The sequence below is a fragment of the Pyrgilauda ruficollis genome, unplaced genomic scaffold, assembly GCF_017590135.1.
Source record: "Pyrgilauda ruficollis isolate IOZ18807 unplaced genomic scaffold, ASM1759013v1 scaffold77, whole genome shotgun sequence".
NCBI classification, from domain to species: Eukaryota; Metazoa; Chordata; class Aves; order Passeriformes; family Passeridae; genus Pyrgilauda; species Pyrgilauda ruficollis.
Window position 1 is genome coordinate 1,412,365 of NW_024529599.1, and position 23,779 is coordinate 1,436,143.

At 45.2% G+C, this 23,779-nt stretch overlaps 2 protein-coding genes across 11 annotated transcripts in view; one reads left to right on the forward strand and one right to left on the reverse strand.

Moving 5' to 3' along the window:
• The window catches only part of LOC121363897 (SAP30 binding protein), a 29,416-nt gene extending 17,688 nt beyond the window's left edge, over positions 1-11,728 (reverse strand). The window contains exons 1-3 of one of the 2 annotated variants that reach the window (XM_041486677.1): positions 11,573-11,728; positions 11,303-11,412; positions 8,367-8,414 (exon numbers count right to left, since the gene is read on the reverse strand). In XM_041486677.1, the coding sequence (XP_041342611.1) occupies positions 8,367-8,414; positions 11,303-11,412; positions 11,573-11,687 (273 nt within the window). In that variant the 5' untranslated portion in view covers positions 11,688-11,728. The remainder of the gene's footprint in view (positions 1-8,366; positions 8,415-11,302; positions 11,413-11,572) is intronic. The other variant, XM_041486676.1, reaches the window with a different exon arrangement.
• A 75-nt stretch (positions 11,729-11,803) lies between these two features.
• The window catches only part of RECQL5 (RecQ like helicase 5), a 38,198-nt gene continuing 26,222 nt past the window's right edge, over positions 11,804-23,779 (forward strand). For 6 of the 9 annotated variants that reach the window (XM_041486654.1, XM_041486658.1, XM_041486659.1 and 3 more), the window contains exons 1-8: positions 11,804-11,996; positions 12,397-12,527; positions 13,700-13,821; positions 15,550-16,068; positions 16,631-16,736; positions 17,263-17,374; positions 19,508-19,670; positions 20,009-20,091. In XM_041486654.1, coding sequence (XP_041342588.1) covers positions 11,902-11,996; positions 12,397-12,527; positions 13,700-13,821; positions 15,550-16,068; positions 16,631-16,736; positions 17,263-17,374; positions 19,508-19,670; positions 20,009-20,091 — 1,331 coding nt within the window. In that variant the 5' untranslated portion in view covers positions 11,804-11,901. Of the gene's footprint in view, positions 12,020-12,396; positions 12,528-13,699; positions 13,822-15,549; positions 16,069-16,630; positions 16,737-17,262; positions 17,375-19,507; positions 19,671-20,008; positions 20,092-23,779 lie in introns of all 9 variants that reach the window. The other 3 variants (XM_041486655.1, XM_041486657.1, XM_041486656.1) reach the window with 3 other exon arrangements.

Below are 23,779 nucleotides of genomic sequence, written 5' to 3' on the forward strand. Positions count from 1 at the left end.
TCAGTTAAAGGGGTGCAAGATGAAGGGAGTGTGTGTCCACACACATAAGGGAAGTGCTGCATTTTGCCTGAAGCTTTCACCTCACGGGGGTGACATATAGACCATCTTTTCAGTCCTACAGTGTCTCCATCCAGTTACATAAAAAACAGTGTCTGCTCAAACTCCAAGGAAAATAAAAACAACCCAACACAATCCTCACAGCATGGAACAGAGATTAAAGGAAGGAAGCAAAACAATATGAATCTGAGACTGATGAATTCCAGTTTGGACAGGCTTGCCCAGAACAGCTTTATTTAATGGAAAGAATGGACCGACTTAAAACAATGCTCACTAAATCCTTGCTGAAACAAGATCCATAAATCCAGCTCAATGCTCACATCCAACATAACTGCTGGCATTAACTGTCACCACAAGGTACAAATTCAAGCAATTCTTGCAGAAGCAGGTGCACATGTCAGTGCAGGTGCACTTCAAGCTACCAGGAGAAATGGTTCAAGAGGGAGGCAGATGACAAAAACCAGACCCTGATGGCTTTAACAAAAATGCAAATTTTAAGAAATGGTGAAGTTGAGGCCAGGTTTGCCACTGCTCAGTTGCATCCCCAGACTTACAGCCAACTGAATCCTGCAGCTTCACTCTTCAAATAGGTAATATTAAAAGCACTCTTCTAGGTAATATTAAAAGCAACTAGCTTAGACAATACCTCCCTCTGAACATTTTCTTTTTTCAGCGAATGCTCTCGTGTTGCAGAATTTCTTCTCTCTTCCAACTACTTCACCTGATTGTTTGCATAAACATATTGCAAATTGAAACTGTCGGCCACAAAAAGTACAGACCAGTCACATCATTGTCAAGCAGTGTATTAATCTGAAGATATTGCAGAGAATTTTTCAGTACAGTATCCAGGGTATCTGCTGCTGTAACAGCTGTTAAAGTGGATTTCTTGAATCTGAGCAAGTGCCAGCAAAAGCTTTTGTAATTTTCCCTCCTCTCTACAATTCAGAATATCTCCTGTAGTCCCAAAATACAAACAGCCTCACTTGGCTGAGTATGATGGAAAGAAACTATAACTTAGCAGAAAGTGTTAGAAGAGTTGTCTAAGCCAAGTGATGATGGCCTTGCCAGAGCAAGCAGGTGAAATGTCTACATGATGCAGGCAGCAGGAGAAAGACAACCCCAAACCCTGCATCATGCTTTTTTTCCTCCCCTTTTTCTCTTTTTTAAAGGAACATGGTAGCAGTTATGTTCTTGCTTTACCTCTACAAAGATCAGAAGTGCTCATGGGAACAGAACACCAGAAATGTCTCATTTAATATGAAAAGTGCATGACATGATTTCATTTCTTGCTCCCCAGATCTGCCTGATGCTGGTGTGCACCCAGGCTGAAGGCAGCAAACAGAGTGCATGTCAAGTGCATTTAGAGTCTGGGGAAGAGAAAGCCAGGCAACAGGAGTACAATGCTTTTATTCCTCCTCCCTGCCACCCTTTTTTTTTTTACTTGTATTGTGAGAGAGGAGAATCCCAAGAGAAAGCTTGAAACAAGCACATTTCCTACAGCCATATCCTGTTTGCCAGCTCTGCTACATAACTCCAGGCAAAGTGCCCAGTTCAGCATAAGAAATTTTACTAAGAAAAACCTGAAGGGATCATGAACTAGATACCAAGAGAAATCCAGCAGCTCAGAAATAAGTCACCATAGGACAAAAGCCTGATACATCCACCCTTCAGTGACACTTATATACAGGCTTTACAAATCTGTTTGGAGATATAGTCACAGACAGAAAGGGAAGGAAGAACAAATCAGAGTCAACTCCTGAGACATCCCCTATCAAAATGTGCATAGCTGACAATGCCTTTTACTTTTCCAGCTAAATTACATTTAAAAATACACATTCATTAATGAAATGAAAAAAAAAAAAAAGCCCACTGAAAAAATCCCAACCAAGACCTGGCAAAACATTTCAGCGAGAAAGTGCTTTAGAAAGGAAGCATTCATAGCATAAAGCCTTTAAATAGCTTCTTTGAAACTTGACTCCATTCACCTGACATATGCTATCTGAGTATTTGACAAAGATTATTTGTTAGGAGTAATTTCCAGTTAAGGATCTGTGTGCCAGAACTTTTGCTTTCCATGTGGAGGTACAATTAATAACACCTGCTTCCCAGTGGAGCCTGGTCCCAAAGCTACCTACTTCCCTTCACAGCCCCAGGAGCACAACAGCTCCCAGCAGCTGCCCCTGATCTGTACAGCCCTAAAATTCTTTCAAGTCATTTCTGCTTACTACAATGAAACAGAAATTCACTGGTGAAGTACCAGCAAGACATGACAAGGCTGGAGATGTCAAGGTACTTTGATGATTTTATTTTTTACAGCTTGTTGCAGTGCAGAATCAAGTAGAAGGTGAAGGTGGTCTGTGAAAATTCTGAAGCCTTGCAGCAGCAAAGGCAAGGCTCAGGAGAGCTGACAAAATTAACTTCTTGCACAGGCTTTCTCCCCTAGCACATAGTACTAAAAATTCTTCATGGTTTGGAGTAGGAGCAAGGTGTAATAGCAAGTATCCTCAGCAAGAAATTCATTCCTTCATTAATAGATCCCACGGAGTTTATCCAGATTTTGCTCCTTCTGTACCCAGAACAAGGCAGCTGGAAGGAGCTATTTTCTGGTATTTGAGGCAATGCTCCATCTGTGCTGACTGCTCAGCCTCTCACTGTGACATGCACAGACCTGCACACTCAGAACAGCCTATTTGAGAACAGCAGCCAGAAATAATTGCAGCTACAGAGCTGGACTTGAAGAACTCAGACCTTTATCAGGTGAAATATGCAAGGGGAAGCAGCTCCAGAAAGGACTTTTCTTCAAGTTTAAAGACAAACAGAACAAGCCTGGCTCTTCTTTGGAAGAAGGCAAGCCACACCTGTGTCAATAATCCCTGGTATTCAGTACTGCAGGGAGTGAAGAGTCTGCTGCAACATGTATGCCCCGCGGGGAGGAAGGAACGAGCATGTCCACGGACATGTCTCATCTTCCAAACAGCTCCAGAGCTGGATGGAAGCCAGGAGCTCTCCAGGAGGTATTCCAGCTTTAGAGCCCCACAAGGCTGTGATCTGTCTCCCTCTCAGACAGAGCTGGAGACAGGAGTACGTGTGGCAAGGGGCAAAATAATCCCAGATGCCAAATGTTGTTTTGCTTCCTGCATGCAGAACAGCTTTGACTGCTTGTGATATTCTCTGGCAATAACCAAGGTTCACCCAGATAAAATGGGAACCAGGTATCAGCTGGTTTCATATCTGGGCACTCACTGTAGCAGTGCAGAGACAGCATTTGCAGCTGAGTTACCTCTACTCCCCTCTAAACTCTCTTCAAAATTCTCTGGTTCTCTCTACAGAGCTCTGAAAAAACATCTGTCAAACCTAAAACAAGGGAAAAACACACAGAGTTGGAAGCACAGACAGCATTTTACACAATTGTATTAAAAGGAAGCTAAAACACAGAAAAAGAATCTGAGACTGCAGTGCTTATCACTGGCACTTTCAGGCTGTGCTTCCAGGCAAAGCAATGAGTGAGGAAATAAACCACTGCAGTTCTAACCTTGACCCCGACCCTGGGAACTGCACAGTTCATGCTTCCAAAGTGTTTACAGAGGTATGCTCACAGCCATGCATAATGCAAGGATATTAACTTAAGGATAGAACTTTTCCCAAACATACTTTTCCCCTTCTTTGGAGCAAAATAATTAGACCTGAGATGAAAGTTAATGAGTAGGTTCAAGCATTTTTTGAGAAGCTGGCTCGATGAATGTATGCTGAATTCAGAAAAATTAATATGCCATATCAAAGTAAGAGTTAATTTCAGGGATTACATTACTGCACACACACCCATTTACTGGTTCTCAGCACTTACCACTTTTACTTTAAATCAAGATAATTTTGGTATTTAAACAAACAGGTCAATGGGTAGGCAAGATAAAAAACCACCACAGTCAAAAGCCTCTAAGTATTAGTACACACCTACACATCATAACACAGTAGAATTACTTTACAGGTATGCTGGATCAATAAAAGCTAAACATAATAAAGAGCTGATGATTATCAGGAAGAGGTACTTAGACATGCTTAGAGGCACAGTATTCCTCTGAAAATCTGACAGCCTTCTGAGACATCCCAGTTTGGCTGCTTCTCCATACAACACCTCGAGGAGGCAGAGGGGACCCTTAAAAACAAAACCAGGAAAGGAAAACATCCAAATAGCCACCTGTTCTGAAAAACTGCTACCATGTGTCAGGCATTCACCTGCCAAGGGAGTGGCAAATTTCTTTGCTTTCCTACACTGGCTGGTCCTGACACAACAATCAAGGCTCAAGAGTTAATGATTTCCCTCTGGGAAAGCTCCAGGAGCCAAGCTGTAGGGCTGGGCTCTGTCCTTGATCAACACTTGCAACCTGTTATTCATCCAGCCCTCCAGTATGAAGCACAGAACCCCCCAGGTGAGGCTTGGAGCACAAGGTCAATATTTTAAGGTTCATTTTTCATTTTCCAGCAGGGCTGGTCCATTTAGTGAGCTCTGAAAGCTTGTATCTTGTTACTGCATCAAGGCTGTAACCAGAGCCAGCTGCTGGCCAGAGCCCCAGCGACCTGCACCCTGTTAACCCTGTCCTTCCCAACCAGCACAACACCACATTTCACACCCAAGCCCAAACCTCCTGCAGTTTGTAGCCAGAGCTCCATCAGCTGAGGAAAGGGCACAAAGAACTCCTCCAGGCTATGGATTTCACGGTTTTAACATCACTGTTAAACATCAGATTTTGTTGCCTATTTCTTCTCCCTTCAAAGCAGAAGGTTTTGTTTCATCTGCCTTTAAGGCAGATGCTTGTTTCCAATTTGTGACTGCTCAGGTAAAACGGATTGTGGCCATTCACAAACCCGTCCTGTTCCAGAGCCTGAGCATCCATCTAGCTTTGATTTCTGGAAGAGCAGTTAGTTCTACCCAGGTTTGAATCTCCAGTTTCCCATGAGTGCCTGAAGCACTTCAAAATACAGTTACAGGATGCAACTGAATATATCTGAATATATCTGAATCTGCTGCTTAAAGAGAAGGATTCTGCTTTTTGCTGCAAGCACAGTGTTTTTGACTAACTCACAGATGCTCAGTTAAAAGGAATTCCATGGGCCAGAAGTCTTCTCTGGAAGAATGCTTCCAGGTGACTGATGAGGCTTAAATATTCTCCTCCTCCTGGCACACCTTTTCCTGCAAACAGGTGCATAAAAACTTCTCTATCTCGCCAAGCAGGAGTTTGACATCACAATGTTAGAACTTGGAAAGCTTATTGTGACTTGCTCCTTGGCACAAAAATAACGCACAGGAAAGCTGCAGTGCCAACCAGAACTTTGTACTGGCTTCCCCTCCAGTGAGGAACTAGGGCTGAACAGCCAGAGAGGTGCCCCTCCATCAAAACCAACAAGGGCAGATTCCCTGGAATCAAGAGAAAAACCTGAGGCAAATATAAAATAAATATCTTTCCAGTGGGGCTATTTGAGGCAGGCTCCAAATTCCACTCTCCCCATCATCACTTGACCGAAGAATTTTTATGTCATTCCCCACTTTCTGTCTCCTCCGATTCCACCCACAACTGACCCTTCTGAAGGTTTTGGTTCTGGCACTATCCAAGTGCACAATGAGGCCAAATCACAGGATGCACAAGCAGCAAGGGAACATAATGGAGCCACACAACCTGGCTCCATTATTCAAGGTATAAGCTCTAGGTAGTTCATTCCCAATATGTACAAAGAGGCAAAACACCAGTCAAAAAAAACCCAACCAAACATATATATATATATATATATATATATACTCAGAGCTTGAAATGACAGCAAAAAAAACCCCAACCAAACATATATATATATATACTCAGAGCTTGAAATGACTATAATTGACTGATGAATTGCATTTTTTTTCTCATTCATGCATTTTAAATTATTTACTTTCTGCACATGGTCAGATTCAGACCTTGGAAAAGCCCTAGCCATATATAAAGAGCATGAGGAATCTATTTAAACATGTTTCCAGGTCTCTTATGTCTCCATGAAACTGAGCAGGCACAACTACAGCACTCTGCAGGTTCAAAACAAAACTAAATTACCCAAAAGTGTTAGCAAGTTATAATCAAAGGCCTCCTTTTTTGCTGTACTTTGGACTTACAGTAACTGCACCACTTGTTAGCTGTCACAGACATTACAAGCTCCAAGCAGTGGGGATGGAGGAGAACACTGCCACTTGGTGGAAAAAGGAGAAAGGAAACATTTGCAACTGCTCCAAGTACAATTAATTCCACAGGGATTTCCATCTCTCCCCATCCCAAGTGAACTTCCAGTCAGCATGGCTGGTGCAGCTGCACCAGTGCCCCCAGAGCCACACCCCAGCAGGGCACTGGGCTGCCTCCACAGCCCCACCCTGCCCAGGGCCAGCTGGCTCCACAGCTATCACTTAATACTCAAAAAAAAACCCAAAATGCCAAAGGACACAATTCCCTTTTTCACCTGTGTTTGAAGACATCTATTAAGGATAACATGGAAGTCTGAAACTGCTGAGTTTCAGACTCAGTTTAGCTTTGTCTCCCTCCCAATCTTCTCAAATCCTCACTTTTCATGCCACACTGGGATGGCAGGAATTCCATTTTACCATTATTTTATTTATTTCCTTTATTTCACATTTTCAGTTCTTGCAGAGTTGCTACTGCAGTCTACCAAGATACAAAATGCTTTTTATTTTGAATACATTCATTATTTCTTTGCTTCCTCACTGAAGCTGAAATGCTGCTCCGTGGCCACGCGTGGCTCTTCTTCAGAAGCACAAAATGCACCTGGACAGCAGCACACAAAACCCACTGAAAGCAAGAGGCTTTTCAAACAAGCCAACATGAAATGTCAGTGACACATTAAAGCAGCACCCACACAATTCAGTGGTGAGATTTCTGTCACGTATGATTACTCAGATAAGAGCAGCTACAGTCTAATCCTGTTTTTTCTCTCTGCCAGACCTATTCTCCACTGCCCTGAAGTCCTACAGCCCTTTCACAGAAAACAGAAATGCACACACTTCCAACAGGGCCCTACTACACAACTTCAAAAACTTGATTTACAACAAATTTATCTTCTAAGGAAATCCCATATTTTTACTTCATAGTACATATTTAAATCCAGCAGTTTTTACAGAAATATCTCACTAGCATATTTACCAGGGCAAAAATGTAGAAGCAGAAAAAGGATAAGAGTGAGAGATTCCCTTTTACTTTCTTTCAAAAAAAAAAATTCTTTCTTGCAACAAGGAAAGGAGAAAATGCATTCCATTTCCAAGTGCCTGGGAGCCATTTAACACACTGAGACTTTACCAGCTGCAGCACAGCTGCCAAGATTTCCAGCTGTGTATCACTGTAAAGCCATAAAAATATTGTGGGACCTGGAAGAAGGTGCTGCTATAAAACTAATTCAAATAGAACAGCTAAACACATCTATTTGCCTTCATCCTAGCCTATCAAAGCCCTGTGGTAAATCAAATTCTCTACAAAATCCTGCTTTGCAGCACAGTCCTCTGGTTTTTGTAGCAGAGTTTAGGGACTGCCTGCATCCTTGAGGAAGCTGCTGGATAAAATGAATGCACTTGCAATTGTTCATCACTCAGCATCCCTGATGAACAGGATTGCTTCTACTGAACTAACACAAAAAATTTAAACACAGTTGTCTATAGCTTCAAATGGATTTGGTCTTTTGTCCTCCAGCTTTTAGCCTGATCCATGTCCTGTGTGCTGTTAAACACCTGCTGTTCAGCAGAAACAAGGTGAACTCCCAAGATAAAGATGATTTCAAGTATTTATGGTAATAGCTATTATCTGGGGATCTTATTTCCCTTTTTAAATTTATCTATGACCTTTACAAAACTGCTTCATTCAGAAGGACAGAGCTGAAGAGAACTGAATTGATTCTGACACCTTCCATGGCCTGTAAGAGCACAGGATCATTTATTCATTAAGTTCTACATGAAGAAATTATTCCAACTAACACTGGTCATACAGAATTCTGTACTGGATGCTGCACCTGCCACATCACTGCAAAACAGGTGAGATGCTGTCAGCAAACTTCAGCTCTAATGCACAACATGACCAAACTCATGAAGGCCAACCTTCACTGTGACTCAGCCTGTGATCTGTTAACTGCCTTTGGCAGGAGCCAGAACTAAAGTCAGAAACACAGGTTAAAGCTACAAAAGGTGTGGAACTAACTACAGATCACAAACGAACACCAAGCCATGCTGTTAAAACTTACTCCTCTTGTACTGAGCTTCCCCACCACCACCAGATCACACTTTCAAATACCTTTAGGTCACCAGCCTCAGGTTTTTCAGTCTCTGAATCGTCATCTTCCTACAAGACAAGAATTTACAGGATTAAGCTTAAAGAGCAGGCCTGGCAAGTAACTGAACTTACAGCAAAGGGCATTCAGCAGCCCAGCAGCAGTCCAAGACCATGAAGAGTAGTTTTGCCCCACCCACTCATAACCAGAAAACAAGTCCTACAGTCAGGGGAAGAAGTGTTTGTTTGGTTTTGGGGGTTTTTGTAGGCAAAAGCATCACTCAGCAGCAGTTTTCCCTACAAAACTCATGCAGCTCTGGAATGCTCAGAATTAGACAACAAGAAGCAGCAGAACTGGGGAAAAAAAGCATTTGTCCTTTGCTAATTCTGTCCCCTCCAGCTGGCAGATGGTGACTGACGAACCTCTGTTCAGCAGTACCCACAGAAAAAGCAGCATTTGCAAGACCTGTGATAGTCCCAAGCATCAGCAACACACACAGGACACACAGCTGGCCTGCCACCAAACCAAACATGCAGGCTTGGAGAGGGTCTGGCCTAGCAGCAAGTTCCAGGGATCCAGGGATCCAGCAGACACAACCTCCTTGCTGGTGCAGAGCTCTCGTGCCTTGCTTGCAGATGCTGTGAACCTCCACAGAAGGGAACACTGACAAATTTCAGGTGACACTCTCCATTTTTTAAACATTTATTTTATGAACCAGAAATAAACCAAAGAACTGGGGGAACTTCTGCCCTGTGAGAGCTTAAAATACGGAACACAGCATTGTGTGAAAATCCACACCAGGTGAGCAGGAAGCTCCAGGCTGGTCCCCAGTGGCAGTAAACCTGCTGTCCCCTCACTGAGCATCCTCCCAGTACCCCTGTTTCTAGACATAAATACATACTCTGGGTTCAAAACAAGTCTGAGGAGCAGAAAGTGTTTTTCATGCTCACATAACTCAGCAAAATGTTTTTTCTTCCAAACTTTCCCACAAATTTCAATGTTGTCCCAAGACAAGAACTTGGTGTTTCAGCTTCAAAAAGGGCAACAAAAGAAAAAGTGAAATGAGAGGTGCAACTGAAAGGAAGAGTTTACAAGGAACTGCCCACCTCAAAGCATTGGCACATGAGCCAGTTCTGACAAGGCAAGCTAGAGCTGACCACACAATAATGGCAGGAAGTTTTAATTGACTGAATTAAGATGCCTCTCTTACAGATTTGAGACACAAGCTCCTTCACCTCAGCTGCTCTCCAGCTTCCCTTTCTCAAAGATGCACACATGACAATAACTCAGTCCAGACTGTCAAAGGTTAATTACAGTGAGTTTGCAATTAGCAAAGAACCAACTAACTTGGTGTTTACCACAAATGAGACTGCTCTCCCCTCTACAGTCTCTATTATATAGATAAAAGTGATTTTCATCAAAGCAATAGTGGGTTGAATTATCCATGTTGCAGACAGTAACTGAAACAGCTCTCCAAAACTTCTAACCTAGCAGGGAGTAAGAACATTAACAAACAAAGCAGCATTACTGAGAAGTGGATTTGAATAAAAACAGAGGCTTTTCAGTCACTGTGAAAGTACTTAAAACACTCACTGAGTTGTACAGAGCAAAGCACAGGACAGCCTGAGTGCACCTCACCCTGTTTTTAGAAAACAACTCATAACCCCCACGAGCTACCAGCACAAGCAATGCCAAGGAAGTTTTCAAGTCTGCTCAGAGAATATTTAATGGGAAAAAAACTAACTTGTGCAACCTGCACTGTAACCACACACCTAAGCAAGATCCACTGGCTGAGAGCAGTGACTGAGTGATTGCCCTTTCCTGAACAGCAGCTGAAGATGGAGAGCTGCAACCTGCACCAAAAGCTGTGCAAGCAATAAAGCCACTCCATCTACAAGCCCTTTACAATACCAACTAAACACAGCTGACCTTGGCAAGCACCTGCATCACTCACAGGGCTTCCTTTGCACTAGACAGACCTCACTGAAGCAGAGTCTAGAAGTGCTGGATATAAAAAGAAGACTCACTGGGGCAGTAAAAAGGTTCATTGCTTTGCTAAGGGAGACACCAGGGGCAACAGAACAGAACTTAAAACAGGAACAAGAGACTGAGGAATTTCTTGGCTGCTTCTTGGGCAGACAAATGGCAGAAAAAAGTGTCTCCTGAGAGACTGATCCAACACCTACAGAGCAGATTTCAGTGAGGAAAAGTTATGGAAGTAGCCCTGAGTTTTTGGCTATATGGTAGAAGAAAGAACTGGAACAGGGAGAAGATAAGAAAAAGGGTGACAATAAAGAAAGGAGATGAGAACTTTCCCTTTTCCTCTCCAAACTTATTGTTCCACTCCCTCAGACCCAGGGCAGAGCTACACATCCTTCTGTGTGATGCAGCTGCACTCACAGACTGTGAGCTCCGTGCCCTGTCCCCCCACACTGTTGGTATCTCAGAACTCAGGTGATATCAGACACGTGCCATGCTCCTGTGACACACAAAAGCCACCCACATGTAGACAGGACACTGCTACATCAAGGTGACTTGATGCAGGGAGGGCATTGAGCTACACACAAAAGAATAATTTAAGACAGCACAGAAGTTTATTCTTTTTAATCCACCACCAGTGTGGTCCTCTTACAAGGTTCTTATAGGTCAACTATGTTTAAAGAATAGCTTTTATTTGGAGTGGCTGTAACAGCCTTTGTCCCATAAAAGAGCCCAACGACACCAACACAGTAACGAGCAACACGAGCTGTGCCAAGCAGCTGATGGGTTTCAGGGCAAATGCTTTCTACTTGAAAACAAAGTGGAAAGGAGGAGGTGGAAAGTGCTGAAACCCACACCAGGAGTCAGATATTCCGGGTTCCACCACAGGTTGCTATTTGGGGTTTTTATTTGAAAGAGAAAAGTCTCTACAGCCTGGGTAAGGGGTCAAGATAAGCTCCCGGCGCAGGGAGGTACTTACTGACTGCCTGCTGTTCTCATCATCCTCCTCTTCGTAGCCTTCCTCGTCCCCATCCACGCGGGTAAAGTCATCCTCTCCGTACCCAACTGATACCAGGCCTCCTTTCTCTCCTAAGGAGAAAGAGAAAAGGAAAACGGTGAGGGAAAGGGGAGGTGGCAGCGTGCGGAGCTTTCCCTCCACACAGGGGAAAGCGCCAGGCCGGCGCGGGCCGCGCGGGGGAACCCCGGCGCTCCAGCCCGCCGCCTGTCCCGGCTCCCTGCCCGCCCTCACCCGTGGGCGCTCCCCCATCGCTCCCCGCCGTGCCGGCCTCGCTGTCCGACTCCGGATCCGAGTCCTCGGCGTAAACCGCCAGCGAGGAGAGAACGCTGCGCTTCGCCGCCGCCATCTTCCGCCTCGGCCGCGGCGCACTTCCGGCGCGCGGCGATGACGACACGGCGCTGTCACCATGGCAACGCTGCCCTTCTTCCGCCCTCAGCGGGCTCCCGGCGCAGCGGGGAATCTCGCCCTCACGGCCGGGGCAGAAGCTGCTCGGGAAACTCACGGCCGGAGGGCAAAACCCTCAGCCAAGCGGAGCGCAGTGTCTCGGGGGAGGAGAGGGAATGAAAATTGCTCTGGCTGGCCCTTTAAGTGAAGCTTTTGACGTCATTTTGTGGCGCCGCGACAGCACCTGCCGGGTCCGGAGCGAGCGCGGAGGGTGGGGGCCGGGACAGGGCGGAGGTGGGAGCGGGCACATGAGGGTGCAGGGACACAGGGCCCCGGGGAGGGAGGAAGGGGGGTGGGTGAGAAGGAGCCGCCTGCCCTCACACCTCCTCCATGGCGGGTGCGGGCGGGTTTGGCGGGCACTGACCCCCCCCGGCCCCGGTATGAGCCCCCTGTGCTGTGCCCCATGGGCAGGGGCTGACCCAGAGCGAACACAGTGCGGCCCTCTCCAGTGAGGGGGTCTGGATAAGTATCCCTGAGAGACCCGACAAAAGGGGGAGTGTGGCAGGGAAGCCCCCGGGGAGGCCGTGCAGGTGGCCGGGGGTGGGGCAGGCCTCGGGCAGAGCAGGGTGGCAGCGTCCGGGGCTTGCTCAGGTTCTTGTCGCCGTTCGCAGCATCCTTAGGATGAGCGGGAAGGCTCCCCCGGGCCTGGAGGGCAGGGTCCGCAAAACACTGCAGAAGGTCTTCGGGTTCGAGTCCTTCAAGACTTCCCTGCAGGAAAGTGCGACCATGGCTGTGGCGAGAGGTGAGGCTGGGCACGGGAGACGCGTGGAGCACGGCCGGGTGTCCGTGTCCATCCCCGCGGGGGTGACACTGCACGAGTGGCTCTTGTGCCTGCTGTGAGCAGACCTCACCCGGACTGAGCAGCAGCGCCCAGCCCTCCACGCCCTCCTCTGCTCTGAGATGGTTTTGGTGGCCCAGGAGCACGTGCTGCACACGAGCTCTGCATCTTTTCCTTTCATTTGTTTTGTAACACCGCCATTGCATCAGCCATGGAAATGGGAAATGGGGAAAGTGCAGCATTGTTGGTGTCTTTTCTAGTTGTCTCCTCATACCTGCCAGTGTGTTTGTGGTCAGATGACATCAGAGCTGTTAACATTCGGGCATTTTCAGAGTAAAGCTGGCCTTGTGTTAAAGACAATAGCAGTAGAGGGCTTGATTTCTTGGCATAGCTGAGATCCTCAGAATCATGGGGCCCTTATCAGAAACATTCTTGTGCTGATGTTGACACACGCCCCAACAGCCAGCTGGGGGTGGACAGGCAGCTCACACAAACAAGCTGCCAGCTCCCCCAGCAGCTCTCTCAGCGTGAATCACAACAGTGCCCAGTTCAGTTTCCATCTGTCACCACTCACTGTTGACAACAGACCTGTCAGAAGTGGGATTCTGTGTGCAAGGTGTCTCTGCCTGTTAACCTGGTGTCACTGGCACCTTCCTGGCTTCAGGTGGATCTTGGTTAGTGCATGAACAGTCACTCTGCAGGATGTTATCAGTGTGGTTGAGATTTCCAACTCCTGTTTCATGTGAGGGGCCTTTCTGGGATAAGCTTTAAGAGGATGTGGTGAAGTTCTGTCATGGGGCTGGTAATGTGGTAAGTGGAGGTCTGTAAAATGAGTGAAAGCAGCTTTTCTAGAGGAGATTCAGCATGAATAACTTCTCTTTATCTGGGTTTCTGTGTATCTTCTGGTAGTTTTGTACAGCTGCCTCTAAATGTTTACAAAGCAAGCTGAGGTCCTTTGAAGGAAACCACTGCTGGCATGCAAAGTATTGCTGTGCTTTTAGAACCTAAACAAGGGTTTTGTTGCTGTGCCACCTGGTACATGCACACAGGTGCTGTTTCTGCCCACTCCCCCTGCCTGAGCCCCAGGAATTCAACACCACTCAGAGGCCTTGAGCTTTCTTCTGTTGTTTTTGCAGGAGAGAAGGATGTCTTTGTGTGCATGCCCACAGGGGCAGGGAAATCCTTGTGCTACCAGCTTCCTGCAGTTCTGGCAGTGGGCATCACCATTGTCATTTCACCTCTGATTGCACTGATTCAGGTAACTGTCTCCTGTTAGCTGGGGAACAGCAGCCAGGGAAGGGGAGGCTCTGGAGGCACAGCAGCTGCCCTCTTGTCTTTCTGCCCACAAGTCTCTGCTGATGACCTGCCTCTGGATTCTCTTGATGTCTCAGTGTGCTTTCCTTACCCTGGGATAGGTGAGGACAGCAGAGTATCTCTGGTATGATATTTTGCATTTCTCTAAAAGGATGGTTTTGCCTTTAATAATAACCTGGTGGTTTTTATAACTGAGCCTTTCTCCATTTTCTCCAGACATTAGCAGCAAAGCAGAGTAACTCAAATGCACCAAAAGATGGATCTTTAACCAGAAAAAAACCTACCACTTTACCTATAAAGTAATAACTCCAGGAGTGATGAAGTTGCCTTTGAAGGCACAATTCATTCTGCATCAAAATGTATTTTCGTTGCAGTCAATCTGTGATGGGAAAAAGCTGGTTTGGTAGAGCTGCTCCATGAGCACTTTGATCTGTGAGACTTTTTTCCTCTATTTTGCCTCTTCTACTGTTTCATCACCTGTTGGGAAAAACAATTTCCTGTAAGAGCAGCTGTAGCATTGCTTAGACTTGTGCAGGCCATTAGCACTGTGTGACATCTGCTGCTTCAGGCTGCTGGTTTGGGATTTGTTATTTGTGGAATTATTTTAACTCCTTTACAGTCTCACTGTAAACACGTTAAAAACAATAGCAGGCTTGGTGATACTTCTCAGAAAGATACTATAAAGAGTGAATTTGTTCCAAGTGTGAGGATTACTGATGAAACTCCAGCATGGCCAATATTAGTGAAATGGAGTTTAAGATCCCCTTGGTAAGAGAGTTAAAAATAGGTTGAGATGGGCTTGATGAGTCTTAGAGGAAAGAGCTGAAGTAAACCCCCAGAGTCTGCTCATCCAGCCCTGAGAAGGGATTGCTGTGCCTGGAATGATCATGATGTGTTTCAGTGTAGCCAAACTTCAAGAGTTCAGCCTGTGCAGTTCATTACAGGGAAGGCTGAGGGCTGACTGTGAACAGCAAACAGAAACAGACATTAAATCAATTACTGAAGCCAGATATTGAGTAAAATAATGAGATACCTGTTTTTCAGGACTCTTCATATCCTGAAATGTCAGGTGCTAGTCAAGTGCAAGTGAGCAGAGGACAGGGAAGTGCATTTGTATGGCCAGTGTTCATCTGGATGTGATGCCATGTTTTCTTCTTGGTTTTCATGACACAACTCTCATCCATGCTTCTGGTTCTGCTGCAGTGGTGATTTGCATGATCCTTGCACTATGTCCTGTCTCAGTTGTGTTAGGACATCCTTCAGTTATTTAGGAGTGAGCTGCTCCCTGTTCTTGCAGGGTGGGAATGTTCATTTTCCATCTGTGACAACTCTGTATTGTAAATACTGAGATGTGTTCAGGTCACTGAGCCTGTGATGAGTTGCTCTGCACAGATCCCTGCTGGTATTCCCTAGCAGCAAAAAGACTGTCTTAAAGTGAATGGATGCACAAAAATGCAGTTGAATGTAAGAGCTGGATGGAGCTTACAGGTGAAGGAAAAGACATCTAGAATTGAAATTGTAAATAACAGGGCTGTAGGTGTGCATTGTCCTGGGATTTGATCCTGGAGGTGGAAGCTGGGGCCTCACCTGGGTCTCCCTACTAACCTTTCTTGGTGCTGGTGACTTTCTTTATTCTCATTTCATTTTAATTTCTATTTTGTATTTACTCTAGGATCAAGTGGATCACCTGCTGGCTCTGAAGATCAAAGCCTGCTCTCTGAACTCCAAGCTCTCTGCCCAGGAGAAGAAAACCATCCTGGCTGACTTGGCAAGCGAAAAGCCTCAAGTAAAGCTCCTGTACATCACCCCAGAGATGGCAGCTGCCTCTTCCTTCCAGCCAACACTGAACTCCCTGGTGTCCAGAAACCTGCTGTCCTACCTGGTCGTTGATGAAGCTCACTGTGTTTCCCAGTGGGGACACGACTTCCGCCCCGACTACCTGCGCCTGGGCGCCCTGCGCAGCCGCATCCCCCACACCCCCTGCGTTGCCCTGACTGCCACTGCCACCAAGCAGGTCCAGGAGGACGTGGTGGCAGCGCTCAAGCTCAAGCAGCCACTTGCCACCTTTAAGACTCCTTGTTTCAGATCTAACTTGTTCTATGACGTGCAGTTCAAAGAGCTCCTTACTGATCCATACGCCAACTTGAAGGATTTCTGTCTGAAGGCGCTTGAGGTGAAGGGCGCCGCTGGGGTAGGTTTTACCTTTAGGGAAGAAAACTAAACTGGACAAAATCTACCTTAATGGTCCCTGACCTTCCAGGGGTTGGTGGGGCCCTGACAGGTCTTTGTCAGGAAATGAGGAGGTCCCAGGAAGGAGAGTGCTCGTGTGTATTTTCTAAGTCCTCTAAAAGTGCACACGTATGTTTTTTTAGTTCCTCTAAAACAGGTAGAATGTGAATACTGTGGTCCTGTCAGAGGTATCCTCAGAAGGGATTCAGTCTAAAAGAAAATTGATTAGGAATACAGAACAAGCATTTCCACTTGGTTTGTCACATCTTCTGTGACCGTTGTATGTTTGTGTTCTGCTCTTTTAGTGTTGTGAGGGTGAGTAGAAGCATCTGAAGTGTTGAATTTCCTGCTCTAACTCTAATTCTCAAAATAACTCCCTGCAGCTCAGCTATAACCTCTACACCTGGGTGTGTTTGTGAGATGCTTCTTGCATTGTATCTACTAGGAGAGGATGAGGAGCTGTATTTGCAGCTTTGTTGTTTGACTTCAGGCAGTGTCCTTGGCCTTTGTCTCCTGGCTCCCAGGTGTACTCCGGCTGTGGCATCGTGTACTGCAGGATGAGGGATGTGTGTGACCAGCTGGCCATTGAGCTGAGCTACCGAGGGCTGAAAGCCAAGGCCTACCATGCAGGTACTGGAGTCTGCATCTCTCACTAGCTGGGAGAACTGAACTCTGCCACCTGGGTTGGGGCTACCTAGAAAAGAGCTTTCTAGGCATGCTCTGCACTCTGTGTGTTGCTTACACATCAGGTCTGTGAGGTAAGTGCAGGCCCTTCACCACAATGGCATTCCCTTGTCTCCAGAACTGTTGGTTTTGTGGGATCTTTCATAGCCTGAATATAACAGCTCCTTTTATCCTGGGTGGGGAGCTAGATTTTTTCCTCTGGAATAAAAACAGCTGCTGCTGACTTCTGCTTGTTCCCAGGCCAGTTGAAACACTGGGAAGAGAGGAGTGTGTACATCAGACAGTTTTAGTGAGGGAGTTTGTCTGCAGTGGGGGAATGGATGAGAAAGAAACAAGAGGATTTTCTTTCCTTCTTGTTTTTTGGGGGTTTTGTTTTGTTCGTGGGTTGTTTTTTTTTCCTTTTGGGGGGTTGTTTGTTTGTTTTGGTTTGGTTTTTGTGGTGTTGTTTACGTTCTTCTCTTTTCCTTCCCAGGACTCAAGGCAGCTGATAGGACTTCTGTCCAGAATGAATGGATGGAGGAGAAGATCCCTGTCATTGTTGCAACCATCAGTTTTGGAATGGGAGTAGACAAAGGAAATGTCAGGTGTGAGGCTGAGTGTTGAGCACCATCAGAGACTGAAACCTGAGCAGGGGGAAGGAAAAGTCTCAGGCTCTGTTACCTAATCCACCCGACTCAACTGCCTGATGAACACTTGCTCAAACCAACAAAACCAATGCTGGAAGTTTTTTATCTTGAAAGCAGCAAAACCAAACCTGGGAGGGCTTTGTAAAAACATTAAATACAAGGCAGCAGAGCTCCTCTTTGCCAGTCATCCTTAAAATCAAGAAAATGGGAGGAATGCTTTTCTGCCACACCCTCCAAGGTTTCAGAAAGAGCCATCTCAGTGCAATCACAGCTGTCTCTTTCACTTCTCTTAGTGCAATAGTTGCTGTCTAAAAGCAGTGGAAAGAAAATCTGCACCTAAAATAATTCACCCACCCTCTATTAAAATAGTCAGAGCCAGCTTTTCTTGGAGATCTCTTGCAGTGCAACAGGGAAAAAATAGCCCTTCATAAATGGCAATAACCATATAAAAATACAGCTCCAGTCCAAGGACAGAAACTTTGCACATGGTTTGCCATTGCTGCTCCTCTGAGATTGCCATCCCTATAAGGGCTCTGGGTTAGAATTCCTGCCCTACAATATGGCTGTGCTGAGTTATTGTGATCACTTACTAGAGGGATAATTCAGGTGCAGCTCAGACAACACCCACAACAGACCTGATCTCTAAAATCCACATACAGAAGCTGCTCTGAATACTGTGAGAGAAAGGCAGGATATCACTGAGCCAATCCCATCAGTTCACAGCTGTGCCATCCCTCTGCCTGTGTCACTGTGCTGCCAGGAAACAGTTTTCTTCCTTGATGCATCTTTCCAAACAGAGAAGTGAGGAGTCTCCTAGAACATGAATTAATGACCTGCTGAAGAACTCTGCCCTATGCAGTAATCATTAAAAAAGGCAGAGAGTAACTGAAATGCACAGTGCTGACTGAAAGTGAATTATAGCTGAGATATGCTTGTAATCTGGTTAGTTTACAAGGAATGGAGTTGAAATTACTCTTTACAGGCATTTTTAAAAATAAAGAACATTATACCCAAGCCTAGTTAACAAGGCATTGCTGCTTAGCCTTTGCTCTTGCTGGCAGATTTCTGAGTATTCATGCATATGTTATCAAATAAGATCAGGTCTGATAACTTCTGGAGGTGACTTTTCTGGACAAAAGGGAAAACAGAGGTGGTGTCCCTTTTCATTCTGATGGAATCTGCTCCTCTCTCTTCACTGTTAATTCAGTTCTGCTTAAAATTATTTATCAGTTTCTTCAGCAAACTTCCTGATGGGGTTTAAATGTGCAGGGCTCTGATGCTTCCTGCTTGGCCTGTTCCTGGGCTGTTTGTGTTTGAAGAAACACATTTGCTTGCTTTTGTCATTTAATCTTTAGCTACACCCATATGCATCATACCTGCCCTTGGGTCATGCTGGCTTTGAGGCAGATTTGAAAACATTGGCAGCATTACTGTGCAACCCTCTCAAAACAGGTATAAGCTGAATTGCTGAATAGTCAGGTACAAGCAGGTTTAAAGCAGTCTTGCAGTGCTGTGTTGAAAACCTTCCTGCAGAGATTACATAAAATTTAGTAATGATTCTATAGTCATATTTGCTGGTTAGGAAGGTTGCCTTCATCTGAGAAGCATGGTGAGGTGGAATTTCCAATGGAGATTTTGGCTAAATGTCTTTAAAAAAAAATATTTAAAAATGTGTTTCATAGTGGTGCAGTTATGTCCCACAAAACAAATACAACTTTTTTATTAATGCTGTATTTTATGGTAAAATCTCCCAAACTACTTAATTCAATGTTCTTATTCTCAGTCTTCCTAGCTGCACAGTTGTATGCATGTTTAGGATACTCATGTGCTCATTCTTTTCTATCCATGTGGAGTGGCATACTGCTCATGCTGCCCAGGTGCATTTGTTTTCTTACAGCTCTGCTGCTTTCTATGTCTTGTGTGTTAAGAGGACTAAAACTTCAGTGTGCAAATTCTCTTGCTGTGTTCCATCGTCCTTTTAAGTTTTGCTGCCCTGTTTTTTGCTGTTGTTGATGCCCACAGACACCACACTGGTGTGTGCAGTGCTCTGAGAAACCTGCAGCCTCATGTTCCCTGTTTTACCACATGCAGATTTGTTGTCCACTGGAATATTGCCAAGTCAATGGCTGGATATTACCAGGAGTCTGGCAGAGCTGGGAGAGATGGAAAACCATCCTGCTGCCGCCTCTATTACTCAAGGAATGACAGGGATCAAGTCAGCTTCCTGATCAAGAAGGAGCTCTCTAACATCCAGGTGAGAGCTGCAGAACAGATCCACCTGCCTGGATCACACTGCCTTGGCTCTGGTCTGGTTTGCCTGCAGTAACCTCTGAATATCAAAAGATGAGATGAAATGTTCTGAGTCTAGAGCTGTGTGGAGCCCCATTTCAAGGGACAGCAGAAGGAAGGGAAGCAGGGAAGGAAAAGGCTGCCAGAGCCAGCTCTAGTAGAGAGGAAAAGAGCAGAGACAAGGAGGTGTCTGTAGCTGTTTGCCATGTAGCTCAGAAGGGTTGGATTTGATCATTGCTAGAGTTACTCTATCTGTGTAAATTTAAATTGAAGATTACAGTTCCTTGTCCCATCTACTTTCAGGAAAAAAAAGGCACCTTAAAAGAGTCTGACAAAGCAGTGATGACAGCTTTTGATGCCATTGTGAACTTCTGTGAGGAGCTGGGGTGAGTCCATTTCTTTAACACACCACTGTTAATGCTGGGGAAAACATGCCCTGTTCTCCCAAGAAACTGTTATGGCTGAGATCCTGCATGAGTCCCTGAGAAATCTCTTATCATTCCCACCTCTGAGTTAACTGAGATGTTGGTCTTGGAGTCTGACCAAGTCAGGGGGATGTTTAACTTCTCTGGTGGTACATTTTACAATATTTCATCTTTCATCATGGGTTGACTTTGTTGCATTTGCTTTTGTTTTGACTCTCCTCCTTCAGTACATCACTCCTCTCCTAATGGGGCAGAGAGCCATGGGATGGAAGCATTTAGATTAAATGTTTCTGTAAATCTCAGCATCTTTACTCTGCAAAGTATCTGTGATCCTCACTGACCTTAGAAGGACGTGATGGTGCTCAGAATGTTTCAAAAACAGGCTCAAATTATGGATGTGCCCAATCTAAATGCAGACTAGCAACCACAACATGCTTTGTTCAGGTTTAGTTCATGCCTTGTATGCTGTAATTGTACTAATTGCTGTTCTATGCTGGATCAGACATCAAAGCTGTAATTTTGCCAGGAAGAGAGCAGCATATGTCCACTAACTGAAAATGATCTTTTTGTGTCATGCTTACAAGTCCTTCATTTTGTTTCATTTTTCACATGTGGGTCTAGGACAGCTTTTTCAACATGAATGTAACACGTGCTGCTTTTCTGGTGCCTTGGTGAGAGTGTTCTCATCATGTTTGGCAAAAAATCCTGGTTTATGGGATAGTCTTGCTTGTACTGAAGTGTGGCACAACACTGAGCCCTGGGGCACTTAAAGGGGCACTTCTTTGCCCAAAGTCAAGGTGATGCTGTGAAGCAGCTGCTGGGAGATTTCTTTTCCTAAGAATTTGATCCACTTTGTCTGAGGACTCTCAGTCTCTCCCCCTTCTGGGATGTGTTCCCAGATCACAGATAGCTGTTGTGGCTAGGTTTGTGTAATCATAGAATGGTTTGGGTTGGAAGAGACCTTTAAGATGACCTAGTTCAACCCCCTGCCATGGGCAGGGACACTTTCCCCTAGGCCAGGTTGCTCCAAGCCCCATCCTACCTGGCCTTCCAAGGGATGGGCATCTATAACTTCTCTGGGCAACCTGTCCCAGTATCTCACCACCCCCAAAATAATAATCTGAGTAAGGGAATATCACTGACTTAATCAGAAATCACCCCTCCCAGACTTTTTCTTCCCTTACTCAGCTTGATCCATTCTTCCAACTGTATATCATGGGGTGTGCATCCCAGAGTCACATATTGCAGCACCCCTGCCTGGCTTCCCTGCTCATAACTCTACAGGAGACTGAGGTGCTGTGCAGAGCAAAGCCACGTAGCATTTCTTTTTTATGTATTGAATTAATACAGTTCTACTCACTATCCAAACAGTGAAAGCAAACCTCAAACTCTGACCTTGCAAGGTTATAAATAAGAACAAATAAAGACAGACTGTGTATTGGCAAGTAAGTTTTTGCATAGTGTATTTAGGCCTGAGTATGACAGGAGAACAATGGTCTAAGCTGCTTTTAGAGAGTGGGTTCAGACAAAGCTTTCAGTGGCCAGTTTCCTACTGCCCTTTTGTAAGATGAAAAAAAACCCCAACACACATAGCTGCAGCAGCAGAACACATCTTTATCAACTTTAGGTGGTGGCACCATTTGCCACCTCTAGCTGGTGGTTTTGCTTGAAAGATGAAAATCAGAGGTGAGTTTACTTTGATATTTGCCAAGTGTTGCAGTTCCTGAATCCAGACAGCCTCATGTACTGAGTTTGCTGTGGCCTGCAGAACAACTTGCTGGCATTGGGACGTTGCTCTTGATGCAGGGAAGTTGCATGGAGAGAAATAACCACCCAGGGAGTGAGATGAGAGTTTTCTGTGAACAACAATCAGGTTGTACCCAGGCTGGTTCTTGCTCAGCTGTACCAAGTTCTGTGTCCCTGCTTTGCTGTCTATGAGCCACGCTGTCTGTGCCTTGGAGATGTGCAGCACCCAAAGATAACAGCAAATAAAATGAGAGCAATGAAAACAAAACAGAAGATGGCAATCACCACCAGCCCTCCAAGAGCCCAATCACTTGTTGCAATCAGTCTCTTTAGGTCTTGCAGATCTGAGGATGCCTCTTGCTCTAGTGACATGCTGGCTTCCACCCTGCTGGGGGCAGACAACAACAGGTCAGGTGTTGTATTCTCTCCATGCCCTCAGCCACAGCCCCAAAACCAGTGCAGGTATGCATGGTGTCTGTGCCCGCAGGCATCCCCCTCCAAAAGGAGAGTCACCCTTCACAGAAATGAGAGCATAAACCAGGGGAAATACAGCTCAGACTGGTTTAACAATCAGATCTATAGAGATGTAAAGAGGAAAAGCTGCTTGCTCTACAGCATTCTGGCAGTTGAGATTTATTTTAATCATAGCTTATCAATATTTTCAATAATACAGTGTCTCTCCAGCATTTCAGTATGAACTCTTTGTCAGCTGTACAGCCTATACATGAAAGACAAGTATTCAGTGGGAGAAATTCCTTTATATCATTGGAAGGATCTCTAAAGGGAGAGTTGGGGGCTTGGGGGCTTAAGCTCTGAGGACACAATGGAGATTAAAGGAACACTTATTTAAAAACAACCAAGCAAAAAACCCCAGCAATAATAAGCAAGGATCATGTACAACTTGTTTCTTCCATAGGGCTTAGAATAGTCCAAATATGTTAAAAAGGGTGTCCTAATTTTATGTTAAACTCCTGCTAATTAAGTTTGCTTTAGTAATGATTTCTGTTACTCTGCAATAGAAGCATACATTTTCCTCTTACAAGGAGGTCCAGTAATAATTTAAACTGGGATCTCAGTGGGTTTTACTCACTTGCTCTCTTTCACTTATACTTTGAATAATGACTTCACTGTCAGCTTCCTAAAGAACATCCAGCATCTCTTCGTGAGCATCTTGTGGTTTTACTAAAGCTTCCTTGCTTCTCAAGGGAAAGGATGGAATATTTCTCACACTTTCTTGCAAATGTGACTATGTAGATGTAATACAGAAAGAGATACAGGTTATTTTTGAAAATTGGCTTGACTTTGCTGCCTCTTATGTCTGTATCATAAATATTCTAAGAAAAAGAATTACTCCTGTAAAGTGTCTCATCCTCAGCAGGTTGGATTTGACTTGAAGAACAAGCTCACATTTGCTGAAGTTTTTGTTTCTTTCTCAACAGCCAGATTTATTCAGTTCATGGTTTGTTTTCTGGGTAGATGGCAAATCTCTGTGCTCAGCCTTTAACCAACCAGCACATGGGACATCAAAGCTGTTCTGGATTCCTTTGCCTTCAAAAAGGAGGCAGTCTAGATACAAGTTCCTTAGACCCAAAGGCAGAAATCCTGTGGGACTGCACACCCCAGGAAGTTCCTGTCTCTTTTGCTAAGTACAATTCACCTCCCAGAACAGGAGAGCTGTATGACATTTTATAAATACCTGAAGCTGCTGTGGTTTGTAGTAGGTATTTCCCCTGTTGCCTCCTCTTCACTCCTCCAAGAGATCTTGGCCTGTGGTGAGGGGACCCCTTGCTGTACCTGGAGACTTGTAGAGGTAGCCTGGAAGTTGCCTCTTTGGGCTGCAGTAAATGATTAACAGCTGATTAATTCCTGCAAAGGTGTGGCTAATCTAATCAAATCAAAGGCC